At 42.6% G+C, this 23,004-nt stretch overlaps 1 protein-coding gene and 1 gene segment (V, D, J or C); both read left to right on the forward strand.

The window, feature by feature from the left end:
• The window catches only part of LOC123744629 (T-cell receptor beta-2 chain C region-like), a 581,570-nt gene that overhangs the window by 438,218 nt on the left and 120,348 nt on the right, over window positions 1–23,004 (forward strand).
• plekhd1 (pleckstrin homology domain containing, family D (with coiled-coil domains) member 1) overlaps window positions 1–23,004 on the forward strand; it is a 31,333-nt gene that overhangs the window by 5,926 nt on the left and 2,403 nt on the right. Inside the window, exons 2-10 of the mRNA XM_014211633.2 lie at window positions 6,487–6,580; window positions 6,809–6,898; window positions 7,539–7,615; window positions 9,914–10,005; window positions 10,231–10,378; window positions 10,889–10,982; window positions 11,124–11,314; window positions 12,381–12,513; window positions 21,808–21,952. Coding sequence (XP_014067108.2) covers window positions 6,487–6,580; window positions 6,809–6,898; window positions 7,539–7,615; window positions 9,914–10,005; window positions 10,231–10,378; window positions 10,889–10,982; window positions 11,124–11,314; window positions 12,381–12,513; window positions 21,808–21,952 — 1,064 coding nt within the window. The remainder of the gene's footprint in view (window positions 1–6,486; window positions 6,581–6,808; window positions 6,899–7,538; window positions 7,616–9,913; window positions 10,006–10,230; window positions 10,379–10,888; window positions 10,983–11,123; window positions 11,315–12,380; window positions 12,514–21,807; window positions 21,953–23,004) is intronic.

Here is a 23,004-nt window from a genome sequence, read left to right on the forward strand (position 1 = left end):
GACATTATATGGTGAACACAGCGATCAGGCTGGTTCCACCAGGCTAGGTTATACCCTGGACATTATATGGTGATCAGGCTGGTTCCACCAGGCTAGGTTATAGCCTGGACATTATATGGTGAACACAGCAATCAGGCTGGTTCCACCAGGCTAGGTTATAGCCTGGACATTATGGTGAACACAGCGATCAGGCTGGTTCTACCAGGCTATGTTATAGCCTGGACATTATATGGTGAGCACAATGATCAGGCTGGTTCTACCAGGCTAGGTTATACCCTGGACATTATATGGTGAACACAGTGGTCAGGCTGGTTCTACCAGGCTAGGTTATACCCTGGACATTATATGGTGAACACAGTGATCAGGCTGGTTCTACAAGGCTAGGTTATACCCTGGACATTATAGCCTGGACATTTACTTCTAAGAAGTAAAAAATAAACAACAAATAATGTCAGTTTATAAAAATGATGTAACACATTTCGGTTATCAGATGTATCAAAGTAATGAAGTGGTTTGCCTTCTGTATTTTATTACAAATGATGAGCCTGTGAAAGCTGTTGCTGTTGACAGGTGAAGGTTGCTGGCCGGATACTTATAGGAATGCTCACAGCGCGGTCATGTCTGCATGATGCTGCAGAGGGCCCCCTTGCTGGTCTTCTCTATGCTGCATGTTCTGCTGCAAACTGGACACCTCTCTAACAACTGAAGCAGGCAATCTTATGACGTGGTGTTGACAGCCAAGTGGTAAATTATATTTTGTTCTAAAGAAAAGACAGAGCTTTTTGTTAATGCACATTCACAACCAAAATGACTGTACTAGTTGTATATGAAACAATATACAATATATTCAACTTTTCATATATCACCTGTCGTTGTTGATGAAGTCATCTGTGTCATCAGAACAGTAACTCAAGTCACTATCAGAGGCCTCATGATGGCGTGTCATTTTCAATGGAGTCGAGGGACTCTGGCAACAATGGAGGAGGTGTCACAAGGGTACTTCTGTGGCATGACACGTTTATTCTCAGGTCTTGCCTGACAAGCTGTAAAAACAGCAAGTGAAAAGCGAATGAAATAATTTTTCGAGGTCGCTAAACCATTGCAATCACATTACTGGACATGTTATGATACCTTTGCTCCTTCTGGTAGGTCCCGGCATCTGTTCATGACAAGGGGATCAATCTGGCACCCAACTGTGCACTCTCTAACAGAAAAACAGGGTCAATGATTGTCTACATCCCTCAAATATAACCATAGCTCGAGAAATAACGTAATCTCATTTGGAAGCTACTTCTATGCTTTACAGGTTTAGACTGACTGGCTCCAGATTGGAAATACAATGACATTGCTAAAGTAGGCAAATAATTAGTAGGAAACAACATTGCCATATTATGATGTTGTCAAATTTATTTTAGAGTGATGGCCATGTTGCCATTACTGTTACTAGCAAAGTTCGTTAGAAATGGCTAGCAATGCAAATGTTAGCTAGCTAAAATACGGTGGTTCCATTCATCTCAGTTAGCTGGCTAAAGTTCTACTGCATCTGAATTAAATCTGGGGACATTACAATGATGCCAAAAGGTTTTCCTACTAAGTCTTTTTTTCTCTTTTAAAATGTTATCGTGTTTCCAAGCCAAATCCGAGTATTGAGACAGGCTAACGATAGCCATCTAGGTAGCTAGCTATTTAGGTAACTAGCTAGTTGGGTAGCTAGCTAGCGAACGGCAGCTATGCTAATGATGATAGTGATAATGATTATCAAAATAAATACCGAACAGAAATATAAACGCAACATGCAACAATTTCAACAATTTTGTTACAGTTCATATAAGGAAATCAGTCAATTAAAATAAATACATTAGGCCCTAATCTACGACTGAGTAGAGGTGCAGGCGTGGGTGGGCCTGGGAGGGCATAGGCCCACCCACTTTGGAGCCAGGCCCAGACAATCAGAATCAGTATTTCCCCACAAAATGGCTTTATTACAGACAGAATTACTCCTCAGCACCCTCCCCCAGATGATCCCGCTGGTGAAGAAGCCAGATGTGGAGATCCTGAGCTGACGTGGTTGTGAGGCCGGTTGAACATACTGCCAAATTCTCTAAAACAACGTTGGAGGCGGCTTATGGTAGAGAAATGAACATTCCTGCAGTCAGCATGACAATTGCAAGCTCCCTCAAAACTTGAGACATCTGTGGCATTGTGTTGTGTGACAAAACTGCACATTTTAGAGTGGCCTTTTGTTGTCCCCCAGCACAAGGTGCACCTGTGTAATGATCATGCTGTTTAATCAGCTTCTTGATATGCCACACCTGTCAGGTGGATTATTGTGGCAAAGGAGAAATGCTCACTAACAGGGAGGTAAACAAATTTGTGCAGAAAATTTGAGAGAAATAAGCTTTTTGTGCATATTGAACATTTCTGGGATCTTTTATTTCAGCTCATGAAACATGTGACCAACACTTTACATGTTGTTTATATTTTTGTTCAGTATAGCTAACCAGATGTAGTCTAAGTACCAGTATAATCACCACCAGTGGGGAAAAGACGAACTCCAACTCCACCTATTCGGTATGTTAGGGAACTTCGGCACGGCATGCAAACCGTATATCCTTCTCCAAACCGTATATCTAGCTAGCTAGGGCTTTTCAGTCTCAAACTCCGGTGATCCTTTGTTTGAATGCATTGGGTGCAGATGAAACAACAAAGTCCCATTCTATGAAGGGAAGCACCGTTGTGAAGATAGCCACAATAAGGATTAGCTACAATAGTGGAATTTGCAATTTCACCTTAAATTGAAAGTGATACAAATAGTGGAATAATTTGGAATGTTGTTATATGTAAACAAAAGACAATTTGTTAATTTGACAAAATAAATCTGTTGAAATTGCACGGTGGATGTATTAGTCTTGCATTGGGGTCCTACTTCTGTCTCAATGTCGGGCCTCCCCATTAAATAAGGTATCAGCCTACTCAGTGACATCCACAGAACACAATCAGGAAGATTTTATTTAAGCGATAATGCCCGAAAAGCCGGGGGTTTGGAGAATATACTGACATGGGTGCTGTTGAGCCCAGGACAAAGTCGAGGGCCGGCAAATCGTGCGAATATATCTTCCAAACACCCCTGCTTCGGGGACATTATCACTTTTATACAATGGGGTTACCAACATATTCAAATAATGATTTAAATATTTTCATTTAAAAACATTATCTTGATGAATTTATTCAGATTATTTCATCCTTTCACAAGATATAGTCCCGACACAAATGTAGGGTTGCTACCCAAGCCGGCTGGTAGTTTCTTTTATTGGTTCAGTTGCCAGAGATGCGACCCAGTTGTTCGGAACAAGTCGTTCATTCTAAATGTTCCATTGTCATACTGGCAGGTAACATTCTTATCCCTTGCTTGCTAGCTAGCCAATTAAAGCTCATTTAGTCACGACAAACAGCGTAGCCAGAATAACAACAGTAGCTGCATTTGCATTTTGTTTAATCTGTTTTCTAGTGACATTTATTTGGATACATCCATAACAATGATCTAATGAGATGCGATTTCACCTAGCATAGAAAATGTGCTCTCTCATCAGGACACTGTTGTTCAGAGGAGGTAGTCAACAACACAGCTAAACACAATCACTTCAAACTGAAGCTGGAAACACTGCAAACTAGCTGCACTTCATTTTACCTTTTTTTTAATTAATTTTGTTTTGTATATATCCATTAAAATGATGCCAGCTGATTCATGATTTTAACTGGCTGAGAAACGCTCCCTGTCTTGTCTCGTCCAGACTCCCGACACGTTCATTACAATGGGACAGCTGGAGATCGAATTTGAATATTGAAACAATGTTGCAAATGTCGGAGAGACAGACAGGAAGGTTTATACAAATCTCCGCTGTTGAAAACTAAATGTTAGCCTAAAAGAAATGTGAGATAATGTCTAGATGCTTTTTATAGTGGAGATAAAGTTTATAAATTGCCTGGCTGGGCTGATGAGACAGTGGATTGGTTGCGCAGTCAGATGGAACAGAGTAAATATTAATTTTAATGTCATAGATTTAGCCGGTGGTAACTTGTGGAATAGACACCGACTGGAATCCGGTTTTAACTAATCAGCATTCAGCATTAGACCCACCCATTGTATAAATAAATATGAATGTCTCAGCTCTTATTGTGGGAGTTTGACTGTCCCATTTCATTGTCCACATTGTCCACAATCCACAGTTAAGACTATACAGTGCAATGTGAATGTCCAATAGGCAACATATACTGTAGGTTGACTGGTATGCTTAATGGGGATCATGTCACATTAAGTTGTCATTGTAAATAAGAATTTGTTCTTAAACTGACTTGCCTAGTTAAATAAAGGTTAAATAAAAAAATGACAAATTATCCTATATACACGCAGTAGTCCATTTTGACACTCAGATTCTGCAAAAGGTTCGTGGTTCTTTATTCACGAGAGCTCTGAAGTCAAAAATGCATACACAGTCATTTTATAACCCCCCCCCACACACACACACTTTATCACTATTTTACCAGCCTAAGCCTCCCTAGATTAGAGGGGCCTTGAAAAGGCCCTCTTTCCTGTTGTCAGTTTTTCAGAGTTACAACCAGGTCATGTGTAGTTCAATTGTCCTTTGTTTTCTCAACCATACATTTTTCACCCTTAACTTGTCTCACACATACATTATTGGATTATAGTCTTATAATTCTAATACATTTCACATAGTCTTATAATTCTAATACATTTCACATAGTCTTATACGTTTCAGGGTGGAATTCTTTAGTCATTACTTTAAACATATACATTCCTTTATCACTTGGTGGTGTGGGTTAGCTAGTTAAACCTCTGTCAGACTGCTGGTATGACTTGGTGGTGTGGGTTAGCTAGTTAAACCTCTGTCAGACTCTGCTGGTATGACTTGGTGGTGTGGGTTAGCTAGTTAAACCTCTGTCAGACTCTGCTGGTATGATTTGGTGGTGTGGGTTAGCTAGTTAAACCTCTGTCTGGCTCTGGTAGTATGACTTCAAATCAAAGTTTATTTGTCACGTGCGCCGAATACAACAGGTGTAGACCTTACAGTGAAATGCTTACTTACAGGCTCTAACCAAAGAAGGTGTGTGTGTGTGTGTGTGTGTGTGTGTGTGTGTGTGTGTGTGTGTGTGTGGATAAGTAAAGAAATAAAATTTACATTTACATTTACATTTAAGTCATTTAGCAGATAAATAAAATAGTAAAAAGACATTTGAAAATAAGAGTAGCAAGGCTATATACAGACACCTGTTAGTCAGGCTTATTGAGGTAGTATATACAGTACATGTAGATATGGTTAAAGTGACTATGCATATATGATGAACAGAGAGTAGCAGTAGCGTAAAAGAGGGGTTGGCGGGTGGTGGGTGGTGGGACACAATGCAGATAGCCCGGTTAGCCAATGTGCGGGAGCACTGGTTGGTCAGGCCAATTGAGGTAGTATGTACATGAATATATAGTTAAAGTGACTATGCATATAAGATAAACCGAGAGTAGCAGCAGCGTAAAAGAGGGGTTGGGGGGGCACACAATGCAAATAGTCCGGGTAACCATTTGGTTAACTGTTGAGGAGTCTTATGGCTTGGGGGTAAAAACTGTTGAGGAGCCTTTTTGTCCTAGACTTGGCACTCTGGTACCGCCTGCCATGCGGTAGTAGAGAGAACGGTCTATGACGGGTGGCTGGGGTCTTTGACAATTTTCAGGGCCTTCCTCTGCACCGCCTGGTGTAGAGGTCCTGGATGGCAGGAAGCTTGGCCCCAGTGATGTACTGGGCCGTACGCACTACCCTCTGTAGTGCCTTGCGGTCGGAGGCTGAGCAATTGCCGTACCAGGCGGTGATGCAACCGGTCAGGATGCTCTCGATGTTGCAGCTGTAGAACCTTTTGAGGATCTCAGGACCCATGCCAAATCTGTTTAGTTTCCTGAGGGGGAATAGGCTTTGTCGTGCCCTCTTCACGATTGTTTTGGTGTGTTTGGACTTGGTGGTGTGGGTTAGCTAGTTAAACCTCTGTCAGACTCTGCTGGTATGACTTGGTGGTGTGGGTTAGCTAGGCTGCGGCTTGCCTGTTTTTTTTTTTTTACCTATACATAGTTATCCAGAATGATCCAGTCAGGATGCAGTCTATGGGCTGCTGCCTGTTTGTCTGTTTATTTACCTATACGTAGTTATCCAGAATGATCCAGTCAGGATGCAGTCTATGGGCTGCTGCCTGTTTGTCTGTTTATTTACCTATACGTAGTTATCCAGAATGATCCAGTCAGGATGCAGTCTATGGGCTGCTGCCTGTTTGTCTGTTTATTTACCTATACGTAGTTATCCAGAATGATCCAGTCAGGATGCAGACTATGGGCTGCTGCTTGCCTGTCTGTTTGTCTCAGTCTCTTTTAGCCCAGTGTTGCCGTCCCTCTTTCTCCTTCAACTAATGATACGTTCTCCATCCTCCTAGATTCTTTATCATCAAAGACAGTTTCCTGCTCTACTATGCAGAGAATGAGAAGAGAAGCTTTGAGACCAACAAATACTTTAACATCCACCCCAAGGTGAGCTTTCCTCAACATGGTGCATGTGTTAACCTCAAAAGGTCTGCAATATTTTCACGTTATATCTCACATGCATGATGACACACACACACATACATACATATATATATATATATATATATATATATATATATATATATATATATATATATATATATATATATATATATATTCTACAACTATCAGAAGTTGATGCATTATGTTGTATTCATCCTCTGTCTGTCTCAGGGTGTGATCCCCTTAGGAGGCTGTGTTGTGGATCCGAAGGAAGACCAGGGCATGCCATTCGCCATGGTTATAAATCATGACGACTTCACTGTAAGCACTTAGACAATACTGTTGCTTTAATAATAGTTACTTGAAACCTGCATCTCTGTATTATTAGGCAGTTACTGTATATCTCATGTGATGATGCATGCTACTGTTTGTGATGTGATATTTTTTTTTATTACATTTTTTGGTCATTTAGCAGACTCTTATTCAGTGCATACGTTTTCATACTTTTTGTTGTTGTTCGTATTGGTCCCCCGTGGGAATCGAACCAACAACCCTGGCATTGTAAGCGCCATGCCCAACTGAGCCACATGGGATGTATGCATGATGTGAAGATAATGTATGCTATTGTATATTATCACGTGAAGATAATGTATTCTACTGTATACTATCATGTGATGACAATGTATGGTGCTGTATATTATCATGTGAAGATAATGTATGCTATTGTATATTATCACATGATGATAATGTATGCTATTGTATATTATCATGTGATGATAATGTATACTACTGTATATTATCATGTGAAGATGATGTATGCTACTGTATATTATCATGTGAAGATTATGTATGCTATTGTATATTATCATGTGAAGATAATGTATGCAATTGTATATTATCATGTGATGATAATGTATGCTGCTGCATATTATCGTGTGATGATGCTCTATTACTCCCTCAGGGTAACATTGTACTGGCTGCAGAGAATGAGGCAGAACAGAACCAGTGGCTGGAGATGCTGCAGGAGTCTGGCAGAGTGTGAGTCACTATTTACTACATAAAGCCTCATTAAATCTAGCTGTACAAACTGCCTTTTTAAATCTAGCTGTACAAATTGCCTTTTTAAATCTAGCTGTTCAAACTGAAACTACGCACTGCCTCTTTTTAAATCTAGCTGTACAAACTGAAACTACGCACTGCCTCTTTAAATCTAGCTGTTCAAACTGCAACTGTAAACAAATAACATCAAATTGATCAGAAGTACAGTGAAGACATTGTTAATATTGTAAATGACTATTGTAGCTAGAAACAGCTGATTCTTTTATGGAATATCTACATAGGCATACAGAGGCCCATTATCAGTAACCATCACTCCTGTGTTCCAATGGCACGTTGTGTTAGCTAATCAAAGTTTATAATTTTGAAAGGCTAATTGATCATTAGAAAACCCTTTTGCAATTATGTTAGCACAGCTGAAAACTGTTGTCCTGATTTAAAGAAGCAATACAACTGGCCTTCTTTAGACTAGTTGAGTATCTGGATCATCAGCATTTGTGGGTTCAATTACAGGCTAAAAATGAGCAGTAACAAAGTACTTTTTTCTGAAACTCGTCAGTCTATTTTTGTTCTGAGAAATGAAGGCTATTCCATGTGAGAAATTGCAAAGAAACGGAAGATCTCGTACAACGCTGTGTACTACTTCCATCACAGAACAATGCAAACTGGCTCTAACCTGAATAGAAAGAGGAGTGGGAGGCCCCGGTGCACAACTGAGCAAGAGGACAAGTACATTAGAGTGTCTAGTTTGAGAAACAGACGCGTCACAAGTCCTCAACTGGCAGCTTCATTAAATAGTACCCGCAAAACACCAGTCTCAATGTCAACAGTGAAGAGGTGACTCCGGGATGCTGGCCTTCTAGGCAGAGTTGCAAAGAAAAAGCAATATCTCTTCCTAGAAGGCCAGCATCCCGGAATCGCCTCTTCACTGTTGACGTTGAGACTGGTGTTTTGCGGGTACTATTTAATGAAGCTGCCAGTTGTGGACTTGTGACGCGTCTGTTTCTCAAACTAGAGACTCATTAAATAGTACTTGTCCTCAGTTGTGCATGGGGCCTCCCACTCCTCTTTCTATTCTGGTTAGAGCCAGTTTGTGCTGTTCTGTGAAGGAAGTAGTACACGGCGTTGTATGAGATCTTCAGTTTCTTGGCAATTTCTCGCATGGAAAAGCTTTAATTTCTCAGAACAAGAATAGACTGACGAGTGCCAGAAGAAAGTCTGAGCCTGTAATCGAACCCACGAATGCTGATGCTCCAGATACTCAACTAGTCTAAAGAAGGCCAGTTTCATTGCTTCTTTAATCAAGACAACAGATTTCAGCTGTGCTAACATAATTGCAAAAGGGTTTTCTAATGATCAATTAGCCTTTCAAAATGATCAACTTGGATTAGCTAACAATGTGCCATTGGAACACAGGAGTGATGGTTGCTGATAATGGGCCTCTGTACGCATGTTGATATTCCATAAAAAAAATCAGCCGTTTCCATCTACAATAGTCATTTACAACATCAACAATGTCTACACTGTATTTCTGATCAATTTCATGTTATTTTAATGGACAGAAAATGTGTTTTTCTTTCAAAAACAAGGACATTTCTAAGTGACCCCAAACTTTTGAACGGTAGTGTAACTGTGAACAAACTACACACTGTCTCTTTAACTCTAACTGTAGACAAACTATGCACTGTCTCTTTAAATCCAACTGACCGCACTGTCTCTTTAAATCCAACTGAACGCACTATCTCTTTAAATCCAACTGAACACACTGTCTCTTTAAATCCAACTGAACACACTGCCTCTTTAAATCCAACTGAACACACTGCCTCTTTAAATCCAACTGAACACACTGCCTCTTTAAATCCAACTGACCGCACTGTCTCTTTAAATCCAACTGACCGCACTGTCTCTTTAAATCCAACTGACCCGCACTGCCTCTTTAAATCCAACTGACCCGCACTGCCTCTTTAAATCCAACAGAACGCACTGTCTCTTTAAATCCAACTGAACACACTGCCTCTTTAAATCTAACTGACCTCACTAACTGTATTATCAGGGGCATCAGGGGTTAAGTCTATAACTCTATGTCTAAGTAAAGGGTCCACCTTAGAGGGGGACTATAGTGTCCTCAGACATGTATAGAGGAGCTGCACAGGTCTGCAATTGTATAGTGGAATATATGACCTACTGTTGTGTGGTACTAGTGGTGATCATGCTGTATAAAACCTATATGGCCACATGCTGTATTAAACCTGTTAAACACCAAGTGTCTAAAACCTCCAGCACCTGGAAGAACGCCCAACTGGGAGAAGCCATGATAGAGAGCCTGGAAGCCCAGGGACTGCAGCTTGCCAAGGAGAAGCAAGAGTACCTGGGTAAGAAGAGGGACTGTGGAGGCATGGGGAGGCAGGAGGCATGAGGCCTGGTTCAGGGGAGAGAGAGTAGGGAATGTGTGTGAGAGGGGACATGGGCAGGTATGGGTCAGGGTGGCAGGCCTGAGATGCTGACAGTTCCTTTGTTTTTTTAGTGTTGATGCTTACAGTACCACATGGATACAATGGCCATATACAACAAGTAATCAGGCTGTTTTGTCACCCCAGATAAGCTGATGGAGGAGACAGAAGAACTGAGCCTGCAGAGAGAACAGAAGGAGCATCTGGAACGTCTGAACCTGGTTCTGGAGGAGGAGAAGCAGAAGTTTGAGGAGCTGGTGACAGAGCTTAGAGCAGAGCAGGATCAGATCAAACTGTAAGAGAGATATGGAGAACACAAACTGGGATATTTACAATAATAAATACAGTAATAAATAATATACAGAAATAAATAAATACAGTAATAAATAATTTTCATAAATAAATAATATACAGTAACAAATAATATACAATAATAAATAATATACATAAATAAATAAATACAGTGATAAATAAAATACATTAATGAATATACAGTAATAATAAAATATAGTAATAAATAAAATACAGTATTAAATAATATACAGTAATAATAATATACAGTAATAATAATATACAGTAATCTCCACATACGAGTAAGAAAGATGCATGTAATACATATAAAGTGCATTTAATATAAGGAATGTAGCTCCTATCTCCGTCTTTATCCACTGCTTTAACTAAACTGCTGTGAAAACTCTTAAGACTCTGATCCTCATGTCCATCTGTTGTGGGTTTGATGCTCTCTGAACTGGTCAGTCTGGAGAGTGTTGCTATTACACTGTGTGGTGTACCGTGATGTTGACAGGGACTTGGACGGCACAGCACAGTCTCTGAAAGGTGTGGAGTCTGAAAAAGAGGAGCTGAACAATTTAACAACACTTCTACAGAAATCTATTGAGGTATTTAAAATTAATTTGAGGAGAACACAACACACACACACACACACACACACACACACACACACACACACACACACACACTCAGGTACACACACTCAGGTACACACATACCTTCATGACATCCATGATCTGGTCCTTCAGGAGCTGTCCCATGAGAAGCAGCGAACCCTGGAGTTGCTGAGGGAGAAGGACCTTGAGCAGGGGGCTGAGCATCCAGAGAAAGAGGAGGAGGAGGAGGTGCAGCCCGGTGACACGGGACTGCGATCGGAGCTGAGACACATTGAAGAGCAGATGAGGGAACTGCAGAGAGAGAAGGAGCAGGCTGAGGAGAGGTGAGAGGACCAGGAACATGGATCTTATTTCTGTCCAGTCTTGTGTGAAAAGTTCAGAAGTTCGTAAAAAACCTTCTCCTACCATATAAAAGACTCATGAATCAGCTCGATTGGTTAGAGAGGATCTGACCACAGATCAGATGGAGCTGCGTGTGACCGGGCCGGCTGGTCCGCTTTCAGAAAGTTAGCGTGCCTGTGTCTGATCACAGCTGACTTCCCTGTGGCTGCCTAAGAGTTTAATGAGGGTGAGAAACACCATTAAATTGGAAATGTGCATTGATTCCTCAACAGCCAAACCAACAACAAGCACCAGTGACTGGGATCAGGATGTAATGGGAAACTGGTGTTGACCAGAGGGCATGAGTGTTGTATAAAAAAATATATGCAGTATATCTGTCAATGGCGGGCCCCACTGCAGAGCTCCGCCGTGAGGCCTACTGTGGGTATCTCTCAAGGCGGAGTCACATTGAAGAGCCCCATGGTGAGGCCTATTGAGGGTTTCTCTCAATGAAGGGCCTCACTGTAGAGCTCCGCCGTGAGGCCTACTGTGGGTATCTCTCAAGGCGGAGTCACATTGAAGAGCCCCATGGTGAGGCCTATTGAGGGTTTCTCTCAATGAAGGGCCTCACTGCAGAGCTCCACCGTTAAGCCTAAAATGAGGGTGTCTCTCAGTCAAGTGTCCCCAATGTAGAGCTCTGAGGACAACCCTAACCCTAACCCTAACCCCTTGTGATACATTATCCTACCAAATTCCTTCATTAGGTAAGAGGTTGGGTAAGAGGTCGAGTAAGAGGTAAAGCGATATAAATGCCCAGGGCGGAAGGCTTTTTAACACTTAGCCTGGTATTGACCTGCTGTGGATGGGGATTGGACTGCAGGATTGTGTTAGTATGCACAGTGCCTTTCCTCGAACTGTGTGTGTGTGTGTGTGTGTGTGTGTGTGCGTGTGCGCGCTAGCTGTATGTTACTGTGTGTGTGTGTTTTGTACCTCTCCTCTGACTGTATGTGTGTGCGTGCAAGGCGAGCGTGTACATGACTGTGTGTGTTCTCTGGCTCCCCCCTGCAGACTAACGGAGAATGAGCAACGTGCCACAGTTCTGCAACAGGAGATAGAGTTCTACTCCTGTCAGTCCAGGACTCTACAGCAGTCCCTCACACAGCTCACTGTGGACAAGAAGCAGACTGAGGTGGAACTCAAGGTAAACCATACTGCCTCTCAAATGGCACCCTATTCCCTACATAGTACCTTTGACCAGAGCTATGGGACCCTGTTCCCTATATCAGAGCTCTCCAACCCTGTACCAAATCTATCCCTCCTGATTCTAATAATTAGCTGGTTTATAACTTGAATTAGGTTAGTTATATTTTATTTAACTAGGCAAGTCAGTTAAGAACAAATTCTTATTTACAATGACGGCCTACCAAAAGGCCTCCGGCGGGGACGGGGATTAAAATAAATAAAATATAAATATAGGACAAAACACACATCACAACACTAGAGACAACACAACACTACATTAAAAGAGACCTAAGACAACAACATAGCAAGGCAGAAACACATAACACAGTATGGTAGCAACACATGACAACACTCCATAGTAGCAACACAAATATAAACAACATGGTAGCAGCACAAAACATGGTACAAACATTATTGGGCAGAGTCAACAGCACACAGGTCAAGAAGGTAGAGACAACAATACATCACACAAAGCAGGCACAACTGTCAGTAAGAGTGTCCAGGATTAAGTCTTTGAATGAAGAGATTGAGAGAAAACTGTCCAGTTTGAGTGTTTGTTGCAGCTTGTTCCAGTCGCTAGCTGCAACGAACTGAAAAGAGGAGGGACCTTTAACAGAATGTGACTGGCAGAATGGATGCTGTATGTGGAGGATGAGGGCTGGTAGTAGATATCTCAGATAGGGGCGAGTGAAGCCTAAGAGGGTTTTATAAATAAGCATCAACTATTGGGTCTTGCGACAGGTATACAGAGATGACCAGTTTACAGTTGAGTAAAGATTGCAGTGATGTGTCCTATAAGGAGCATTGGTGGCAAATCTGATGGCCGAATGGTAAAGAACATCTAGCCGCTCGAGAGCACCCTTACCTGCTGATCTATAAATTATGTCTCTGTAATCTAGCATGGGTAGGATGGTCATCTGAATCACGGTTAGTTTGGCAGCTTGGATGAAAGAGGAGCGATTACGATAGAGGAAACCAAGTCTAGATTTAACTTTAGCCTGCAGCTTTGATATGTGCTGAGAGAAGGACAGTGTACCGTCTAGCCATACTCCTTTAGCACCTCAGACTCAGTGACTGCCTGCAGGGAGAAACTTTGTAGTGGGGCAGGGGAAAAAGAGGGAGGAGCATCGGGGATAGTCATATTAAAAGGGGTGGGAGATGAGGAAATGTTGGACGGGCAAGGAGGCATGGCTGAGTCAAATAGGAATCCTGACTTAATAAAGTGGTGATTAAAGAGCTCAGCCATGTGCTTCTTGTTAGTAGCAACCACATCATCAACATTAATGGACATGGGCAGCTGTGAGGAGGAGAGTTTATTCTCCAGGTCTTTAACCGTTTTCCAGAACTTCTTGGGGTTAGACCCATAGAGAGAGAACTGTGCCTTAAAGTACCGCAATTTCCGGACTATAAGCCGTTACTTTTTTCCCACGCTTTGAACCTCGCGGCTTAAACAATGACGCGGCTAATATATGGATTTTTCCCGCTTTCAAATATATATATTTTTTAAAACACATTCTGTGACGTGCTCAGTTTTTTGGCGGCATGAAGCTTTCATTAGACCAATGAAATTGCCGAACGGGTTAAGGTGAAACAACTTTTTTGTTTACTGTTTAGATTAAATCGAGCGCTCTCAAACTTCCCATCATTCTGATTACGGTAGTCATTTTGTCACCCTCATCATGGCAAAGACACAGAGAAATGCATATGATGCAGCTTTCAAGTTAAAGGCGATTGATCTGGCTGTTGGAAAAGGAAATAGAGCTGCTGCACGGGAGCTTGGTCTGGAGCAATGACTTTCTTGGTAGGCTACTGTTTACTGCTAATTTTTTTTTTTTGTTACAAGCCGTGTTTCGTTAAAGCCTGTGTAAAGTTAATTTGTTTTAATGTACCAGTAGGCACCTGCGGCTTATAGACATGTGCGGCTTATTTATGTTTAATTTAATAGATTTTTTTTTTATTCAGTGGGTGCAGCTTATATTCAGGTGCGCTTAATAGTCCGGAAATTACGGTAACTAACTTTGGCCTTCCGGATAGCCTGAGTGCACTTATTTCTCATTTGCCTGAACGATAGCCAGTCAGCTTGAGTATCCGTGTGCCGAGGCTTTCACCAAATGCAGTTCTTGAGGTGGAGTAACTGCAAGATCACGGTCGAACCAGGGGCTGAATCGGTTTTTAATTCTAATTTTCTTTATGGGGCCGTGTTTGTTAACAATACCACTGAAAATATCAAAAAAAGAAGGTCCAAGCGTCTTCGACAGTGGGGATCAAGCTGATTCTATAACATTTTACAGAGGCCAGTTCATGAAGGGAGGCTTGCTCATTAAAGTTTTTAAGCAAGCGTCTATGACAAACCAGGACAGGTCTTTTCACTGAGCAGCCATGTGATAACTGCGGTTGGAGCGATAACTTGCAGCAGGGTACAGGAACAGGGTTGGAGAGCCCTGCCCTAAAGTGTACACTACTTTTGACCTGAGCCTCACACACTAGCATACACATTTTGGCTAGAGCCTCATGGCATCCTATTCCCTATATAGTGCACTACTTTTGGCCAGAGCTATGGCACCCTATTCCCTATATAGTGCACTACTTTTGGCCAGAGCTATGGCATCCTATTCCCTATATAGTGCACTGCTTTTGACCAGAGCTATGGCACTCAATTCCCTGTATAGTGCACTGCTTTTGGCCAGAGCTATGGCACCCTATTCCCTATATAGTGCACTGTCTTTGGCCAGAGCTATGGCACCCTATTCCCTATATAGTGCACTACTTTTGGCCAGAGCTATGGCACCCTATTCCCTATATAGTGCACTACTTTTGACCAGAGCTATGGCACCCTATTCCCTATATAGTGCACTGCTTTTGGCCAGAGCTATGGCACCCTATTTGGCCAGAGCTATGGCCATGGCTCACATCAACACCTTCATCCCAGACAACCTGGACCCATTCCAGTTCGCATACCACCCCAACAGATCCACAGATGACACAATCTCTATTGCATAATAATAATAATGGCGTCGGAGTGGAGGGCTGCACTTTTACAGGCTTCTAACCAACTGTGTTATTTTTTTCTCTCGCATTGTTTGTAACTTATTTTGTACATAAAGTTGCTGCTACCGTCTCTTATGACCGAAAAGAGCTTCTGGACGTAGGTGAGTGAGTAAATCACCACTACCATCAGTTCTATTGGCAAATCACTGGAGAATAAATTGGATGATCTACGGTCAAGACTATCCTACCAACGGGATGTTAAAAACTGTAATATATTATGTTTCACCGAATCGTGGCTGAACGACGACACGGATAAAATAGGGTTGGCTGGGTTTTCCGTGCATCGGCAGGACAGAGCAGCTACGTCTGGTAAGACAAGGGGTGGGGTGTGTGTCTATTTGTCAAAAACAGCTGGTGTGCTATGTCTAATATTAAAGTAGTCTCGAGGTAAAGCTCACCTGAGGTAGAGTACCTCATGATAAGCTGTAGACCAGACTATCTACCAAGAGAGTTCTTGCTAGATAGTAAGGGTAGGCAACAACACATCTGCCACGCTGATCCTCAACACCGGGGCCCCTCGGGTGCGTGCTTAGTCCCCTCCTGTACTCCCTGTTTACCCACGACTGTGTGGCCAAGCACGACTCCAACACCATCATTACGTTTGCTGACGATACAACAGTGGTAGGGCTGATTACCGACAATGATGAGACAGCCTATAGGGAGGAGGTCAGAGACCTGGCTGTGTGGTGTCAGGACAATAACCTCTAACCAATAACCTTTTCTCCGTACCCTAGTCCTCCCATCAGCGTGAAAAAGCAGCAACCAGGATTTATCACAACAGGCAATTTTTCTTCAATTCTCCAGTGTCCAGTGTTTTCATTCCTTAGCCCGTTGCAAACAAAGTTTTTTTATTATTTTATTTTTTTTTCTGATAGAGAAGTGGAACTCTGTAAGGTCGTCGGCTGCCATACCCCATTTGTGTCAAGGTACGACGAGTTGTGCATTCTGTAATGGGTCTTTGGGCACCAATGTTGTACTGGAATGTCAGTTGACCAACCATTCACCCTCTGAATGGCACACATACGCAATCCATGTCTCAATTGTCTCAAAGCTTTAAAAAAATCCTTCTTTAACCCGTCTCCTCTCGTTCGTCTTTTTATTTATTTATTTATTTATTTCACCTTTATTTAACCAGGTAGGCAAGTTGAGAACAAGTTCTCATTTACAATTGCGACCTGGCCAAGATAAAGCAAAGCAGTTCGACAACATACAAAAACACAGAGTTACACATGGAGTAAAACAACATACAATCAATGATGCAGTAGAAAAATTTTAAAATAAAAACAAGATTATATACAATGTGAGCAAATTATGTGAGATAAGGGAGGTAAAGGCAAAAAAATGCCATGGTGGCAAAGTAAATAAAGTATAGCAAGAAAAACACTGGAATGGTAGATTTGTAGTTTGAAGAAAGTTCAGAGATAAAATATAAATAATATGGTGCAAAGGAGCAAAATAAATAAAATAAATAAATACAGTACGGGAAGAGGTAGTAGTTTGGGCTAAATTATAGATGGGCTATGTACAGGTGCAGTGATCTGTGAGCTGCTCTGACAACTGGTGCTTAAAGCTAATGAGGGAGATAAGTGTTTCCAGTTTCAGAGATTTTTGTAGTTCGTTCCAGTCATTGGCAGCAGAGAACTGGAAGGAGAGACGACCAAAGGAGGAGTTGGCTTTAGGGGTGACCAGAGAGATATACCTGCTGGAGCGCGTGCTACAGGTGGGTGCTGCTATGGTGACCAGTGAGCGGAGATAAGGGGGGACTTTACCTAGCAGGGTCTTGTAGATGACCTGGAGCCAATGTGTTTGGCGACGATTATGAAGCGAAGGCCAGCCAACGAGAGCGTACAGGTCGCAGTGGTGGGTAGTATATGGGGCTTTGGTGACAAAACGGATGGCACTGTGATGGACTGCATCCAGCTTGTTGAGTAGGGTATTGGAAGCTATTTTGTAAATGACATCGCCGAAGTTGAGGATTGGTAGGATGGTCAGTTTTACGAGGGTATGTTTGGCAGCATGAGTGAAGGATGCTTTGTTGCGAAATAGGAAGCCAATTCGAGATTTCACTTTGGATTGGAGATGATTGATGTGAGTCTGGAAGGAGAGTTTACAGTCTAACCAGACACCTAGGTATTTGTAGTTGTCCACAAATTCTAAGTTAGAACCGTCCAGAGAAGTGATGCTGGACAGGCGGGCAGGTGCAGGCAGGTGCAGGCAGCGATGTGTTTAGGAGCAGTTGGAGACCATGGAAGGAGAGTTGAATGGCATTGAAGCTCATCTGGAGGGTTGTTAACACAGTGTCCAAAGAAGGGCCAGAAGTGTACAGAATGGTGTCGTCTGCGTAGAGGTGGATCAGAGATTCACCAGCAGCAAGAGCGACGTCATTTATGTATACAGAGAAAAGAGTTGGCCCAAGAATTGAACCCTGTGGTACCCCCATAGAGACTGCCAGAGGTCCAGACAGTAGGCCCTCCGATTTGACACACTGAACTCTGTCAGAGAAGTAGTTGGTGAACCAGGCGACGCAATCGTTTGAGAAACCAAGGCTACTGAGTCTGCCGATGAGGATGTGGTGATTAACAGAGTCAAAAGCTTTGGCCAGGTCAATGAATACGGCAGCACAGTATTGTTTCTTATCGATGGCGGTTACGATGTCGTTTAGGACCTTGAGCGTGGCTGAGGTGCACCCATGACCAGCTCTGAAACCAGATTGCATAGCGGAGAGGGTGCGGTGGGATTCGAAATGGTCGGTAATCTGTTTGTTAACTTGGCTTTCGAAGACCTTAGAAAGGCAGGGTAGGATGGATATAGGTCTGTAGCAATTTGGGTCAAGAGTGTCACCTCCTTTGAAGAGGGGGATGACAGCAGCTGCTTTCCAATCTATGGGAATCTCAGACGACACGAAAGAGAGGTTGAACAGGCTAGTAATAGGGGTTGCAATAATTTCGGCAGATAATTTTAGAAAGAAAGGGTCCAGATTGTCAAGCCCAGCTGATTTGTAGGGGTCCAGATTTTGCAGCTCTTTCAGAACATCAGCTGAATGGATTTGGGAGAAGGAGAAATGGGGGAGGCTTGGGCGAGTAGCTGTGGGGGGTGCAGTGCTGTTGAATGCAGTAGGGGTAGTTAGGTGGAAAGCATGGCCAGCCGTAGAAAAATGCTTGTTGAAATTCTCAATTATAGTGGGCTTATCGGTGGTGACAGAGTTTCCTATCCTCAGTGCAGTGGGCAGTTGGGAGGAGGTGTTCTTATTCTCCATGGACTTTACAATGTCCCAAAACTTTTTAGAGTTGGAGTTGCACGAGCGAATTTCTGTTTGAAAAAGCTAGCCTTGGCGTTTCTAACTGCCTGTGTGTATTGGTTTCTAACTTCCCTAAAAAGTTGCATATCGCGGGGGCAGTTCGATGCTAATGCAGAACGCCACAGGATATTTTTGTGTTGGTTAAGGGCAGTCAGGTCTGGGGAGAACCAAGGGCTATATCTGTTCCTGGTTCTAAATTTCTTGAAAGGGGCATGCTTATTTAAGATGGAGAGGAAGGCATTTTAAAAAAATAACCAGGCATCCTCTACTGACGGGATGAGGTCAATATCCTTCCAGGATACCAGGGCCAGGTCGATTAGAAAGGCTTGCTCGTTGAAATGTTTCAGGGAGCGTTTGACAGTGATGAGTGGAGGTCGTTTGACCGCTGACCCATTACGGGTGCAGGCAATGAGGCAGTGATCGCTGAGATCTTGGTTGAAAACAGCAGAGGTGTATTTAGAGGGCACGTTGGTTAGGATGATATCTATGAGGGTGCCAGTGTTTGCGGCTTTGGGGTTGTACCTGGTGGGTTCATTAATAATTTGTGTGAGATTGAGGGCATCAAGCTTGGATTGTAGGATGGCTGGGGTGTTAAGCATGTCCCAGTTTAGGTCACCTAGTAGCACGAGCTCTGAAGATAGATGGGGGGCAATCAGTTCACATATGGTGTCCAGAGCACAACTAGGGGCCGAGGGGGTCTATAGCAGGCGGCAACGGTGAGAGACTTGTTTTTGGAGAGGTGGATTTTTAAAAGTAGAAGTTCAAATTGTTTGGGTACAGACCTGGATAGCAGGACAGAACTCTGCAGGCTATCTCTGCAGTAGATTGCAACACCGCCCCCTTTGGTCGTTCTATCTTGTCTGAAAACGTTGTAGTTAGGGATGAAGATTTCAGAGTTTTTGGTGGACTTCCTCAGCCAAGATTCAGACACAGCTAGGACATCCGGGTTGGCAGAGTGTGCTAAAGCAGTGAATAAAACAAACTTAGGGAGGAGGCTTCTAATGTTAACATGCATGAAACCAAGGTTATTACGGTTACAGAAGTCATCAAAAGAAAGCGCCTGGGGAGTAGGAGTGGAGCCAGGCACTGCAGGGCTTGGATTCACCTCTACATCCCCAGAGGAGCAGAGAAGAATAAGTATGAGGGTACGGCTAAAAGCTATAAAAGAATTGGTCGTCTGTGACGTCCAGAATAGAGAGAAAAAGGAGCAGGTTTCTGGGGGCGATAAAATAGCTTCAAGGTATAATGTACAGACAAAGGTATGGTGGGATGTGAGTACAGAGGAGGTAAACCTAGGCATTTAGTGATTATGAGAGAGATATTGTCTCTAGAAACATCATTGAAACCAGAAGATGTCATAGCATGTGTGGGTGGAGGAACTGAGAGGTTGGATAAGGTATAATGAGCAGGGCTAGAGGCTCTACAGTGAAATAAGCCAATAAACACTAACCAGAACAGCAATGGAGAAGGCATATTGACATTAAGGAGAGGCATGCTTAGCCGAGTGATCAAAGGGTCCAGTGAGATTCAGACAGCTAGCCGGGCCATAGGTAGCAAGCTGGTGGAAGATGGGAGGGAGGTCTGTTTTTAGCCACCTCGTGCGTTTCCGTCTGTGGGTTAGTGGGGTTCCGTGTGAAAGGGGGGACCAGTCCAAGTTGGCAAAATAGTTATAGTGGCCCAAGAAAAGTGTCCGATAGACCTATTCAGATCGCAGCCGAAAAGACAGCTAACGATTAGCGGGCCGCAGATGGGCGATCAGGTTACGTCGCGACGGAGGGGCCAGTTGGATAACTCCCTCGGGCAGATAACGTCGGTGGTCCAGTCGTGAAGACCCGATGGGGCTCCGCATCGGCAGTAAAACTAGTAAAATCAGTCTACACTGATTTGAAGTGGATTTAGGTGAAATCAATAAGGGATCGTAGCTTTCACCTGGTCAGTCTATGTCATGGAAAGAGCATGTATTGTACACTCAGTAAATATTCTAGCTACTTTTGAAGCACATGTTGTGCCCTGGAAACTAATATGTAACACTGTAAATACATTAGTTTATTAAAAAATATTAATGTTGATAGGAATACTTGTCGAAAAAGTATAACTTTTGACTGACATTTTAATCATTTCTGCCCTCTGAATTCATATCTAAGGTGCTCCATTATTAGTTACATTGGTTTAGTTTGAACGTGTAGACTGGCACTAAGAACAGAGGCAACGTTTCCCTGGTCAGCTCCATTATTAGTTACATTGGTTTAGTTTGAACGTGTAGACTGGCACTAAGAACAGAGGGAATGTTTCCCTGGTCAGCTCCATTATTAGTTACATTGGTTTAGTTTGAACGTGCAGACTGGCACTAAGAACAGAGGGAACGTTTCTCTAGTCAGCTCCATTATTAGTTACATTGGTTTAGTTTGAACGTGCAGACAGGCACTAAGAACAGAGGGAACGTTTCCCTGGTCAGCTCCATTATTAGTGCAATGCCCCTTAAAGTGTTGCTCTGTGCTACCCAGTGGGATGGGGTGGGGGTCCACCCCCCCTCCCCCTTCCCCATGGGCTAGGTCCGTCTTCCGTGCGCGGCTCTGCGGCCCATCCTGTGCCCCCTGCTCTCGTGCCACATCGGTGGATTGAAACACATCCAATGCAACAAAAAAAACAACAGATAGCTTAAACTGACAGATTTTTATGGGGATGTTTTAATTATGCTAATTAGATTTTACAACTCTTCTCTCGTTCCTCCCCGTAGACAAAAAAATGACGTCAATATATGGATTAAACTTTAGGATCCTATTCAAGAAGAGATTTTCATTTATATTGTTAACAGAACACATTATTATCAAAAAGGCTTACCCTAGATCAGGCCTCCTACTCTGAGATGCTTTGTGAATATGGGCCCTGACCTGTGTTGTGTCCCAGGCGGAGATTGAATCTCGTATGGAGCTGGAGCGGAGGCTGAAGCAGGCTGAGGAGGCTCTACAGAACCTGGAGAAAGGTCTGAGCTCTCTGGAACGCTCCAAAGAGAAGGATGACAAGATGAAGGGAGACGTCAACAACCTCAGGAGTGAGTTACACTTACTGCACACACACACACACGTACACACAACCACACTCACGCACGGACGAGCACACACACACACACACACACACACACACACACACACACACACACACACACACACACACACTCATTCTTCATGAGTCATAGATAAACACACAGCCATAAACACTTCTACCAACGGTTTCAGTTGACCCAGAATAGTTCATGAAGGGGTTTAGTTAACCCAGAATAGTTCATAAAGGGCTTTAGTTAACCCAGAATAGTTCATAAAGGGCTTTAGTTAACCCAGAATCATTTATAAAGGGGATTAGTTGACCCAGAATAGTTTATAAATGGGTTTAGTTAACCCAGAATCGTTCATAAAGGGGTTTAGTTAACCCAGAATAGTTCATAAAGGGTTCAGTTAACCCAGAATAATTTATAAAGGGGTTTAGTTAACCCAGAATAGTTCATAAAGGGGTTTAGTTAACCCAGAATAGTTTATAAATGGGTTTAGTTAACCCTGAATAGTTCATAAAGGGGTTTAGTTAACCCAGAATAGTTCATAAAGGGGTTTAGTTAACCCAGAATAGTTTATAAATGGGTTTAGTTAACCCAGAATAGTTCATAAAGGGGGTTAGTTAACCCAGAATAGTTCATAAAGGGGGTTAGTTAACCCAGAATAGTTCATAAAGGGGTTTAGTTAACCCTGAATAGTTCATAAAGGGGTTTAGTTAACCCAGAATAGTTCATAAAGGGGTTTAGTTAACCCAGAATAGTTCATAAAGGGCTTTAGTTAACCCAGAATAGTTCATAAAGGGCTTTAGTTAACCCAGAATAATTCATAATGTGAGTAGCTTGCCTGCCTCCTTCTGGGTATAACAAGTTATAGCTACAGTATATTATTTCTGTCATATTTAGTGTCCTAGCAACTACGGAGTGCTGCAAGGAACATAAATACACTGAGCAAAAATATAAACGCAACATACAACAATTTCTAAGATTTTACTGAGTTACAGTTCAGTGAAGGAAATCAGTCATTTGAAATGAATTCATTCGGCCCTAATCTATGGATT

This window comes from Salmo salar, chromosome ssa09 (genome assembly GCF_905237065.1).
Source record: "Salmo salar chromosome ssa09, Ssal_v3.1, whole genome shotgun sequence".
NCBI classification, from domain to species: domain Eukaryota; kingdom Metazoa; phylum Chordata; class Actinopteri; order Salmoniformes; family Salmonidae; genus Salmo; species Salmo salar.